The 13,846-nt window shown below is 34.1% G+C and overlaps 1 protein-coding gene across 1 annotated transcript in view; it reads right to left on the reverse strand.

Annotated features, from left to right (window-relative positions):
* spen (spen family transcriptional repressor split ends) overlaps positions 1-13,191 on the reverse strand; it is a 119,719-nt gene extending 106,528 nt beyond the window's left edge. Inside the window, 1 exon segment of the mRNA XM_028316799.1 lies at positions 12,835-13,191. Coding sequence (XP_028172600.1) covers positions 12,835-12,917 — 83 coding nt within the window. The 5' untranslated portion in view covers positions 12,918-13,191.
* Positions 13,192-13,846: the final 655 nt, after the last annotated feature.

The raw sequence follows: 13,846 nt of genomic DNA on the forward strand, positions 1-13,846 counted from the left end.
AATGATGATCCATTTTGATGATAATTTAAAAAAAAGTTATTAAATTTCCAATAATTCCAATACTACTTATGGATATTTATTTATTTATAAATATCTCACACTCTGCTATTATTTAACTCAGTGCATATTTTTACGGTAATTGTTTGGCAACACTTCGGGGCTACGTTTGTTTGTGGGCGCAACCGGTATGATTTCAGCTATGTAGTCGTACGTAGCGACGAGGTTTTTTTCTGGTGAGGCCAAAGCAGACTTTGCTTGAATTAATGTGTTAGTCATCATAGTAAAATGAAGACTGGATTTTTTTCAGTCGTTAACAATTTAAAACACAACGGAGGACGTTGTTGTCTCTGCTTATAACAAAGAAATCTATCAAACTGGTTCCTGGTTAAGACAATGTTGGAAAGTACATTTTTATGACTAAGACTCAAAGGGGAGGAGACTAACCGAAGAAACCGTTAACCAATAACAATTTTATAAGACACGTTTACACAATTATGTCTTTAAAAAAATGAGTCTCTCGCCGCGCCGTAGTAATGAGGGTTTTCGCGATTGAAAAATCCGCCAGATGGCAATACGTAGACGGGAGGTCCAAATGCTGCATGATTGGTGGATTTTGATAAATCTGTCAAAGTCATGTCAAAAATAACCAATCATACAGCATTTGGACCTCGCGTCTACGTATTGCCATCTGGCGGATTTTTCAATCGCGAAAACCCTCATTGACAAAGTAGACAGTCCACTATTATAAAATTTGAGTAGTATCTAACTAAATATCATTAATAAAATAAAACGACTTTTAAGTTATAGAATTATTTCACGGTTATTTTTGCTGGAAGTGAGTTCGACGACCTCGCGATACCCGCCCGCGCACCCATGCTGCTTTTAGAGCGCGACATTGCAAAATACTGGTGGGGCAGAATTGTTACCGCCTGCCTAGCTAGACGTAGACAGACAGACATATCTACCACAGCGAAATAACAAATGTTTAGTGTTACATCAGTTGTGCGAAAATTTAGTAACCTTTGTATTTTAGTACTTACTGCGTTGAAAAATATTTAATGAATTTCAAATCAACAATCATTTCTAAAACTATCGCTACCCGGCCTTGAACTTAATTAGATTTTTTTTTTTCTGTGGCGGTACTAATGATCTTATTGATTTAGTAGTTGGCAATGTATGTGTAGCTTTATATTCACACCAAATTGCCTGACGCGAATGCTGGCGAAATGTTTGTTTCGTTATCGAATCTTTATTAGTTTGCCAAACAGTTCACTCACGGGCTAAACATTCTGTAGGCGGGAAGTCAATGGGTAAAAAAAAATTGTTGACATTCCTGAATGGATGGCAAATAATAATAAATAAGCCATTCAAAATACTACTTTACAGTTCTGTTTCTATTGAAAACCGGTGTTTTGAGGTAATGTTGACTTGAAGACGTGTCAGGCTCAGGCCCAAATAAGTTTGCTTTTTTATTATTATTACAAGCTTTTTATTACAAGCTTTATATTGACTTCACTTGTTAGTATGTGTGGGACAAATCTTGCAACTAAATTTTAGACCAGTTCTCCTCAACCGATTGAGCTGAAATTTGGTATACTTATGTAAGTACGATGACAATGCAATATTATGGTACCATTGACCTGGTCTGTACAACTGCATTTCAGAATAAAGCTTGTTTTTAAAAAAGTTATTTAGTCATAAAAGACGTCATGTCATGAGTCAGTTTTCACCTGCTGGTGACGGAAAATACCTGCCAACATGAAACACGCATAAACCTCAATAATTATAAATTACGTACTTCTTTATTCGCGATTTTGATGTTCAATACTCAATTAAGGCGATTAGTGTCCTCAATCCGCGCTAAATGGGCATTTTGTAAAGCCTACTCCTCTTTTACTGCTGGACAGAAATAGTTGAAAAAAATGTATGTTATACAACAGTTCAAGGACTACATTTGTGACGTTTGAATTTTCGCTACGTGTCTTTGTTTTGGATTAAAAAAATAAATACGGGACATCGATTTTTTACTTAAATTCCCTACTCCTCCAAAACGGCTATGTTAATTTAAAAGATTTTTGCACGAATAGATTGGGAATTCTTTAATCTTTAAATGACACGTTGCGTTTTTAAATCGAACATTACTTTCATTCATAAATTTTACTTTTGATAAATTCCGAACGTTTTGCTGTTGAGGGGGCCTTCGCGGGGTGCGGGCGGCAGTCGGCCGCTGGCCTTGTTCAAACGATCATTGCAAACGTTGTGATAGGGATAGAGACATGCGATTTTTGGTTTTACGAAGGTAATACGATAGAGAATAATACAAAGTAATAAAAACTACCGGTTATAGGGGCATTTTTTGGAGAAATTTATCAAATAACCAAAAAAACACGAATTTTTAAGCAGATTTTTTTCAAAAAGTATCATTTTTTATTATTTGTTGGCCTTTTTTGTGTATTTTATGTATTTTTTTAGTATCGCCTGTTATTTAGCATTATTACTGTTTTTATTTTATCAGGATATACAGCTTAGTTTAAAAGTTATTACGTTTTCTTTACAATAAGTAATTGAAAGAAAAAAAATTCTATAAAAAATTAAAAAAAAATCTCAAAAATTTTTTGACCTCTTTTTTGTCGATAAAAATAGGTTTAGTTTCATCTATTTTCATATGTACACTTTAACGTGACTCACACTGTATAGTACCTAAGGTAGGTGTGATCATTTTGTATGCACAAATCACATAAATGTTACACTTTAAAAATCACATTTTTGATGATTTCCAAGTACTTTTCACTAATCATAATAACACTTATTATGAATTTTGTAGGTAAAATTTTATATTAAACCGCTATGACACATTTTTGTTAGTCGAAAGCGGCTTTTTTAACCGACTGCGCCAGAAGGAGGGTTATGTTTTTTTACTAATGCCCTTGGTTAAAACCACTTGAATGATGTATCTAGTTAAAAGTGGTTTTGACCGATTATGAGTTTTGACTGTAACATATAGGGTGTTTGGTGGAAGGTTAGCAAACTTCGTCGGTGTATAGGTAAGTAATTGTAAGGTCATTTTAAGAATATAATATGTTCGCCATGACTTGACTCTAAGCAGGGTTCGAGGATATAATATATCAAGTGATATATATCGCACCCTTAATAATATAGGGGCACAACTCAAAATTTTTGGTTTTTTACTTTTTGTACTAGAGAGGCATATTTTCGTCAGTTCTACAAGATGGCTTTCACAGAAATCGAAAACAATGATCAGATTAAAGAGTTCTACATTTTGTGCCCCTTCCATACTTTCATCTATCTTCCCGCTAGAAGGGCTGAATCAGAGACATGCCGATATTTGTCGAATGCGGCCCCCGCGACTGTGGTCCAATTTGGAGTTGTGCCTTTGTGTGACAAACTTTTAAGTAAGTGTTAGTGAGCTAAGTCTAATTAATTCCATATATTTCTAATAATATGTTACATTTTCATTTTTATTACATTGATAAAGTCCCGTTAATCATAGAAAATTATAAAATATAACTTTAACTTTAGTTAGGCGGACCATGGATGGGTGTTTGTAGTTAAATTTATAACTCTCCTATAAAAGTAATTTGCTTCTTGGTATTAATTTTCATACCTATTGGTTGATTAGGAGCCTATAGAATGTTTTATCGCGATGCTAAGAAATAAAGCGGTGGTTATGAAATACTTCCCGACAAATAAACTAATGATTTATAAAATAAGAGACATACCTACGTGTTAAGGCTATTAACGTTCGCTCGGGGCTCGGGTTGGCTTTTTTCTTTGTTTATTTCATGAATAAACGCACTAGTCAGCCAAAAGGTGAATTACTTTAATATGTTAGTGTTATAATTTATAATTATATTCTTTAATTTATTACGGTCACATAAATTGATGCTAATTAATCACTCAGATTCTGAGGACTGAGGATACATCGAATTTATTTTAAAATTATCTTTTCACGTATTAAGTTACTACAATTTTACTGATCAGCTATTAGACCTTGAAATTTTCAGTTTGTCTAAATTTAAGTTCTAAAGTGCTTTTTGTCTTAAAAATGTGAGTTCGTAATGTAATCTTGTGTTAACACCAGTTTTTATTAATATGTGGCAAATATTGTACACAAAAGCAAAGAAAAAAGATCACGGAGTTTGTGATAACAAACCAAGCATACTCTGGGATAAAAATTGTACAAAATAATAAATATTGGGTGTCCAATATCGTCGTAAACCTTGTGTACCTAGACTCTTTGCAATACTGAAGTCAAGCAGGACGTAAAGGGCTTCTATTTGGAGGGCCAAAGATATGTATTGAGCTTTCTAATCACTAAAATGATCAAAAGCAAAATGATGATGAGTACGGAAAAATTAAAAGCAGCTATCTTCGATGGACTGCAAATCCGTGCTCTTATAAAAGACTGTATTTGTAAACCATATAACACAAATTGAATCTGAAGCATGGCTAAGGTGCTTTAGTAGTAAAATATTTTTTGGGGAATGTTAGAACACCAGAATAGATATTCTTGTGTTCAAAATTGGTTGCTAAAATCCTTCAAAAATTACACACGCCAATTTGAGTATTAAATTGTATTTTTTACAATAGCCATTTGAACTGATTCCCACATAATGTGGGTGATTATAGTAAGGGACAAGGAGAACGGTTCCTTCCACCAGGACAGCAGGATAGTGGAAAAAAGATACCAAGGTACTGGCTGTTGGACTTTAATAAGTGATTATCCTGAACAAATCCATAACAGAAAACCTTACAGAAAAAGTTTTTGTAGGTTTTTTCTTTATTTGATAAAAAGCATATTTTTTATAGGGTAAGAGTCCCTATCTATCTAAGTAAAAATATTTTGAATGCATAAAATTAGTATTTTCATGTCGGTTTTCTCAGAGAAATAGCTAATAGTCTTTATTTTAATCTAACTCGACATATCTAATAATTTTCTAGTATTCTGCACCCTACTCTTATACTGAATTGGCTATAAGCTACTATACCGCACAATAACTGTCCCCAATATTATTGGGCGTAAATCAATATAAAAATCGAATAATACACTTATATTAGAGAGCAATATTAGGGAATATGCCATATAAAACAGTTCAGCCTAAGGATTAGATGGGCACAAGTACAAGTAATACCCAAAATCACAACAACAGAAATAGTAAAATAAAGGCCTAACTTTGAAATATTTTTTTAAACAATTTTTTTACATACTCATAATCAATATTTTCAAAAATGTCTCATGTCAAATTATATAACAGATACCAGTGATGAAGTATGCTTAATTTGAAAGTTGTAGCTGATAAAATAAAGATTTTAGAGCCAATTATGTAAAAAACCGCGATCCGCCGATTGGTTTTTTGGCTTTTCCCAAAAAACTTAATTTTTGAGTTGTGCCCATTCATTATTAAGGGTGCGATATATCAAGCCGGTTTTGATGATATATATCAACTTTTAAAATTTGTTACTGTATTTGTACTTTTTGACATAAGATTTTTATTTTTTTAGTTGAATTTGCCGTATTTCAAAGATATTTTACGTTTTTGCTTTATTTGTCTGATTTTAAGTTATAAAAACATGTTTATGTAACACATATGCAATAGTATTCATGAATAATACAATAAAATAATGCTATGGCTTTCATACAAAATTGATATATATCAAAGTTGATATATATCGGATATTATCATAAATATCCGATATTTTGATATTTATAATAAATATCGGATATTTTCGAACCCTGACTCTAAGTGAGCTAGTACTTTTTTTAATTGATATTTTTGTTTTTACTTATTTTTTTCTGAAATTTTACCTAAAAAAACTGATTTTTTCTCTCTTGTTTTGATTTTATTTATTTGATATTAATATCAAATATGTCTAGTCAAATAAAATAAATTTTATATCCAGATAATAATTCGGTAGCTAGCTAGTTACGAGCCGCCAAAGTTTTACAAAAATTCAAACCACGAAAAAAAATTCAACTTAGAATTCGATTTAAAAAAAAAAAACTAAAGGCCGACTAGTCGGAAAAGCCAACTATTCGGCATCATTTGTAGTCGGTTACTAGTCGGCGACTGTTCGGCAAAATAATTATGCAGATTATACTAATCGGCGCATAATAAATAAAATAAAACAAATAATAAAAACCACTTGATTTTACTGCAAAAAATCAATCAAAAGTGGATTCGCCTGATTTAAAATTTTAGCAATCGATCTGAATTCCTACAAAAGTTATTATTAGTGAAAGAAAATTACGGAAATCATCAAATAACCCCGGTGCGCCGTCGATCGCCTTACTAGTGGGCAGGGTTGCATGGTTCATGATTTAAAATATTTTTATTGCATGATTTTTTTTAATAAAAATCACTGATTTCTTATGTTAATCAACTGTAATGTTCGAAAACAATGTTAATATTAGGTGTAGGTAGTATGAAATTGTCGTTTTGTATGGAGAATCTGAAAAAAAAAAATTTTCCACAAACATCTTTGCGATTATTTTTAGATAACCACATTTTTTTGGCGGTGTTGTCAGCTCTATATATCAATTCTACGTAAATAAAAATGTTTTCCGTAAAAAAAACTAAAGAAAAGATCTTTGAGATCTTTTCTTAAGTTTTTAATACCCAATAAAAAAAACATGATAATTTTTAAAAAATCTGACTTTTTTGATTGAAATAAAGAAAACATGATTTTTTCCACCCTGTTTTTGACGGCGGACGACACAAATTATGATCCCCTCCTGATTTCCCTCCCTCCACAGTGGTGGTCAGCGAGCTGATGATAGCGTGCGTGGGGGCGCCCCTGCCTGTATTGCACGGACCACCACCACTGTCGGACAGGCGCCCTGCCATCGCCGGGAGGAACTGTAGTAGTTGAAGACTTTCCGGGTTCCCATAGTTCTTCCCACTAGCAGGGTGGAAAAAAACATGTTTTTTTATTTTAATTAAAAAAAAAACAGTTTTTTTTAAATCGTGATTTTTTTTTTATTTAATATTGAATTATTCATTTTTATTACTTAGATTTTGCAATAATTGCCTTAGTTTTTCATGCGTAAAACATGTTTATTTAGGTACAGTACTGGGAACAAGCCAAAAAAAGATACTAATCAGACAGCACCCTCCGCTATACAATGCACAACTAGACTCCTACAGACGAAAATTTGATATTTGGAAAAGCATAGCAGAAAGCATAAATAAAACAGTTGTCACAGAATAAGTAATAGTACAGGTACAGAAGGATTACTCCGAAAGACGATTTAAATAAATGCGAGTCTTGCTACGACGCGATAAAGTGGAATTTAGCTCGCACAGCACTACGTACCTACAATTTTATTCACCTACAAGTTTTGTCTCTTTCTATCGCGTGCCTCTGAACTCTTCTTACGCTGTTAGGGTTGCTGTCTAGTGAAAAAATAATTAATCTTCTTATATCGACGGTCCCTACGTACATTTCAGTATCTACCAGTTCCGTGATTTGCCGTTTTTGTTTGCAAAACCTTCAGAGGACCCAACAGTTACGGCTCAGTTCAAAAAACATACAGTTTTTATTCAAATTGAACCTTAAAACGTCAAAAAACAAATCCCGCAACTACAAAATTAGAACGATTTCCGCAGTAAAATTGCATTAGTGGGAGTTACGAAATTTTACGTTGGACCTCACGCTTAACCCCGCGCGCCCAGCCCCGCAACTGCCACTTTCATTTGCGCAGATCGAGTGAATTGATACGTAATTTATGAAGGAAATAGGTATTATTATGGTTTCTAACCTAATTTATTTCACTCAACATTATACCAACGGCAAATTAATCAATTAACTGTAGGAATCTGGTAGTTGCGTTGTTTCACTAGGGAAAATTAAAGTTACTATTATAAGTAGGTGGCACTTACCTATTTTTACGTCGGAAAATTAAAGTATCTTCTAGCCGTAACTGCCACTATAAATGTTTTACTTTGGAAAAGTTTGTTTTATGTCTATAAGCAAGTGCCAGTAACGGATGAAACTATCTGCATGGCAGATGATACCTTGAAATGTCCATGCCCTTGAAAAGGGTTCCATTTAGTACCCAGTCGTATCCAATGTTCCACAAGATCGAACTCAAAAAAGACCCATGTGGATCTTCGGACTCGATGCCATGCTGTCAAACCTAGCCGGCACTATTGACAAAGAGAATTAAGCGGTTCTACAGGTACTCTTCAGTCAAAAGACCCCTTAGATAAGGAGGAATCTTAAGGTATTGAAGTGCCTCCAATATGCAACTATCTGGGAAACGAGGCGGGATGCTGTTATGTCTCGTCGAGCAGGACTATGGGCCTAGAGTGAGAGTTACGTTTAGTAGTAGCTGAACTTTGTTCCCGTGTACAATTACTTATGTGGCAGTTAATAATTTAAACAAACATATTACTCCAACGTAAAAATCAGCAAGTACCGCTTACGTCATTTGCAATTAGAAACTTTCCGTTGTATAAGTGAGTAAATGACAAATAATACACTAATTGTGATTATTTTTTGATAATTCTTCATGTTTTATAAAATATACCTCATATAAAACTATTATACCAAATTTCATCAATGTACGATAAATAGAACGCGAGCTACACATGTTTAAACCTTCAAACCGCTCTCCTGTAAAATTGGCCGTTTTCAGATACGTTAATATACGTAGGGACCGTCGATATGTAATGAGGTACGTATGTAGCATTCATGACTCATACGCATTCATTATGGAAAACCTTGGGAGAGGCCTTTGTCCAGCAGTGGACGTCATTTGGCTGAAACGAACGAACGCATTCTGAGCAGTAGTCATGGTAGGTTAGGTTCCTATCTTAGATTAATTATTGGCTTTATTAATCTAAGGTTCCTATACTATCCTAAGAATTATTGATTACCTACATGGATAACATACCTTTCAGCATCTCTGGGAAGCGAAAAAAAAGATAAATCCGGTAGATTTCTTTTCGAATTTAAACACCCGACCGCCGCACAATATTTCTTTCTCTTTATGTCCATTTTTAAATAATACTTCGATCATAGAAGTAGGTACGTACTACAACGCACGCCAGCGTCTTGACGGGCGCGCGCGTGACACTCGACTGCCGGCGCACTATGGATCGAAATCGCGATTTATGGACATAGCTATTTTTTTCACAATTTGTATTTGAAAAAAATACCTATCGATAGGTTACGTTATTCTGATGAATAAATGCTGCACAAGTTTTTCTCTAAAACCAATAGTTTGGCTGGAAAAAAATATTTTCCATTTTTGTTGTATGGAATGAAACATAAAGTGGTCGATTACGACGAAGCCTTGACAGATCTTGCTTTGAAACTACTTGAGCCTTGTTCTATGGGTTGTTGACTATAATCCTACGCCATCAGCGCGCGCCCAAAGTTGCCCGTTCATAAGTTATGAGGTTCTGAAAAATTAAAAAAAAGTAAGTAAAAGTGACTTTTTTTTTAATATCTTTAAAGGTTTAACGAAAATATAAAGATTCTATACGTAAATATTGTAAATTAACCTTAAACTACTGCTAAAAACGCATTTTAACAAATTTAAAAGGAATAAAATCAGCGATTTTTTTTTCACAATTTCTGTTTAAAAAAAAACCTATCGATAGGGTATGTTATTCTGATGAATAATTAAACATTTATCTCTAAAACCAATAGTTTGGCTGGAAAAAAATATTTTCCATTTTCGTTGTATGGAATGAAACATAAAGTGGTCGATTTCGACTAAGCCTTGACAGATTTTGCTTTGAAACTACTTGAGCCTTGTACTTACTTTAATTTTTATTTTTCGGAACTTCATAACTTATGAACGGGCAACTTTGGGCGCGCGCTGTTAGGTGTAGGATTATAGTCAACAAGCTATAGATCAAGGGTCAAGTAGTTTGAAAGCTAAATCTGTCAAGGCTTAGTCAAAATCGACCACTTTATGTTTCATTCCATACAACGAAAATGGAAAATATTTTTTTCCAGCCAAACTATTGGTTTTAGAGAAAAACGTTTAATAATATTTATTCATCAGAATAACATACCCTATCGATAGGTATTTTTTTTAAACAGAAATAAAAATCGCTGATTTTATTCCTTTTAATTTTATTCAAATGTGTTTTTAGCAGTAATTTAAGGTTAATTTACATTATTAACGTATATAATCTTTATATTTTCGTTAAATCTTTAAAGATATTCCAAAAAAAAGTCACTTTGACTTACTTTTTTTAAATTTTCAGAACCTCATAACTTGTGAACGGGCAACTTTGGGCGCGCGCTGATAGCGTAGGATTATAGTCAACAAGCCATAGAACAAGGCTCAAGTAGTTTCAAAGCAAGATCTGTCAAGGCTTAGTCGAAATCGACCACTTTATGTTTCATTCCATACAATGAAAATGGAAAATATTTTTTTCCAGCCAAACTATTGGTTTTAGAGAAAAACTTGTGCAGCATTTATTCATCAGAATATCGTAACCTATCGATAGGTATTTTTTTTTCAAATAGAAATTGTAATAAAAATCGCTATGTCTATAAATCTCAATTTCGATCCATAGTGCGGCGGGGCGCTTCGCTGTAGGTAATTATCGGATGTACCGCGCGGAGTGAGCCAGGCCTGCAGTTGTTATTCTTATTTTATTTTATAATTAATATTTGGAAGGAAACATACCTATACAGGGTGGAATTTTGTAATGCCACCTGGAGGGAAAGTACTCTTAATACTGTAGATAGAAAATTTTACTCAAAGGAAACATTCCTTAATTTAGGAAAAGAAAAAGCGATGGATAGCTTGACAACATTCAGTAACCAAAAACATAAAGCAACATTCTCAATGTAACATCAGAATTTCTTATGAAACAATAGACAAATGTATCTTACACTGTTGATAATTTCGAACCCTCGAAGCTTAATTATCTTGATAATTTCGAACCCTGGTCATGATTATTCTATGTAACAACAACCTATCAATGTCAAGACATTAGCTATTTTAACAATTCGATGTAGTGATAGTTCGATCGATATTGTGTGATCATTCGCTATCGCGACATTCGACGTGGCGTACCATTGATATTGACCGTTCAATGCAGCGTTTCCGATGTTGTGACTTGTTGTTACATTCGATGTAACAATTTTAGATGTCACGTAGGGAATCCCCTATTCGGGCCCACGACGCGGTCGATGTAAACAACAACGCATTCTGGAAAATAATATTTACACAACCAACTTTTTCTTCCTATGAGCTTGCTTAACATTCTCTTCAAAACAAGTTTTTTTATTTTTTTTTATAATTTCATGAAAAAAGTTGGTAATAATATAAATGGAAGCAGGTGAATATAGGATGGAATAAAGATCAAAACATACGTAATTGATCAGTAAGCTGGTGATTGGCATTAATTTATTAGTTACTACAACATTAGTAGGCAATTCAGGGTTTTCAATAATAATATATTAGGGTTAGACGTCTTTTAGAATTATTGCTATTAGGTACCACTCAAGTGTGTGGAGTAGGTAATTCCTTAAGTAGGATTTATCTATCTGCCCAACGTATCCAATCTGGGTGCGCNCACGAGTCGAGCAAGCGAACCCAGAGTCCCGCTCCAGTCATTCAGTCAAGTTCCAGAAACAAATCGGTCCTATTCATAAAATTATTGGTTTAGGTTAGGTTAGAACTGTGACCTTACGTTACCTTCGCGAAGAAAACCTTCTGTACGTAGTACTTATTATTATTATGTGGTATGAGTGAGTACATTAATGATATTATTAATTAAAATTTTCGGAAACATGAGTGTTATGAACATCGCCAGTAGCACTACAAATAGTATAAATGAAAACTTTAGGATGAAAAATTTTAGGAAGAGTGATCATTCGGATTTAAAATCGTTAGGAAGAACAATTTCGGGTAAATAACTTTAGGTGAGCCAATATGGACCCATCCAATCTCACACGTAGGTAGGTAGATTAGCCAGTTAATTCTTTACAAAATATGGAAAGTAGAATACAAAAGTAGGTAGTTAAATAAAATGTAGGTACCTATAGGTAATAACAAGGTAGGTATCCAATGTATTGATTAAAATATTCAGTAAGTACCTAGGTAATCATATTTTGTGAATTTGAAAGAAACTAGGTAGGTAGTATGTAGTCACTCTTAGTGCCTTTTCACACGTTCCGGTTGCCGGCTATCCGGCGCCGGGTACCCGGTGGTGAAGTGTATGGGCATGGTACGTAGCTTTCACATGTTCCGGCGTAATTAATCCGGCATGCCCATACATTCACGACCGGGTACCCGGCGCCGGATAGCCGGCAACCGGAACGTGTGAAAAGGCACTTACTGTGCTTTAACGATGAGGTAGGTATGAAGTTATCTAATTTAATAAATTATAAACTTTACAGCTACAATATGAATTTGCAATGAAATGTTTATTTTTAGACAAGTCCGTTCGTTATAAAGCGAATAATTATTTGACTCCCGCTGCATTGCAACACGCTGTCATTGACGTGCCGGCCTACTCGATTCGACGGTTGCTTGCGCGAGGCTCGCGGCGAGTCTGTTTTTTATCAATAGCGGATAGCGCTTTGTTTGTTACTACCGAAATGTACAACGCAAAACGCCAACGATCCTGTCTAAAAATAGGTCCTATTTACATAGTAAAAAAAAATATGGTAAGTAATACATACCTACTGAGCATTGAACTGTGTATACAACTGCTTAATTACCTACTACCCAGTGGGTTAATTAACCAACCACCAAAATATTAATGAAATTGAAGCATTGTTGGCTAGGTTGAAGAGTATAAATACTGAAAAAAATAAATAAATAAACAAATGTGTTACCGTTTAAAGTGCTCCCTTATTCGATCTTCACGAATGTTATCGGGTAAATTGCCAACCCACAGGTGCCGAGTCTCTCTAACCATCTTGCTTCGAGCTCCACATTAGGAATCATTACCCGTTCGCGTCACTACGTGGCAAAAAACAATTTTGCACACAACGGTGCTTTACACATTTTGATTTATCGCACTAGTAAACCATAGACATTGTTTCAAACACTCAAGTTACACTTTGTTAGAAAAACAACACTATCTTTCACTTCACGACATTCGATAATCTCATCACAAAATCCACTTCACTATAAACACACCACGTAATAGACGCGAGCGTACTCGTCGCAGCTCTCGAATTGACAGTGAAGCCAGCTTAGACGCGAGTTTGCCGATAAGCTCCGCCTTCTGACCGCTGCCGCGCAAAGTGGAGTGGGTGGCCAGCAACGGTGAAAATGAAATCACCACCATTGTAATTTCACAACAATGTTATTGGTGAGGACAATGACAATTTTTAAGTAAAAAACTATCAATTTAAACAAAATAGCTGAATACACAGAAATAATATTTTCAACTGCACTATATTTTTTTTGTATTAGTTGGTTTATGCAGTATTTTCTATTGGAGTGATAATACTCAATAAAGTTTTTATAATATACAAAAAAACGAATAAAAATTCATTTAACTATTTATTTAAAATAATTAATATGTATGATGAAAATAAATAAAACCACCGAGAAATAACGGCAGATTACCTACTGAATTAGAGGAGCGCTGGCCAGCTTACCCTATGTTATTACTGTCTCTTTCTTTTCAAAGTGTTTCCATTTCACTCCAACACGGGCGCGAGTCAGTAGGTGTTGCAGCTAAGAAAAACTACCAATAAATTAGGGAATATAATATTTCATAACATACTTACGTTTAGGTGTATTTTTCTACAGAATAAGATAAATGCTGCGTCATCTACAAAAATTAACTTACAATAATATTAGGGTCATTCCACAAAAATATGTCAACTCTTAGTC

The sequence above is a fragment of the Ostrinia furnacalis genome, unplaced genomic scaffold, assembly GCF_004193835.3.
Source record: "Ostrinia furnacalis isolate ACB-3 unplaced genomic scaffold, ASM419383v2 OfSCF5862, whole genome shotgun sequence".
NCBI classification, from domain to species: Eukaryota; Metazoa; Arthropoda; class Insecta; order Lepidoptera; family Crambidae; genus Ostrinia; species Ostrinia furnacalis.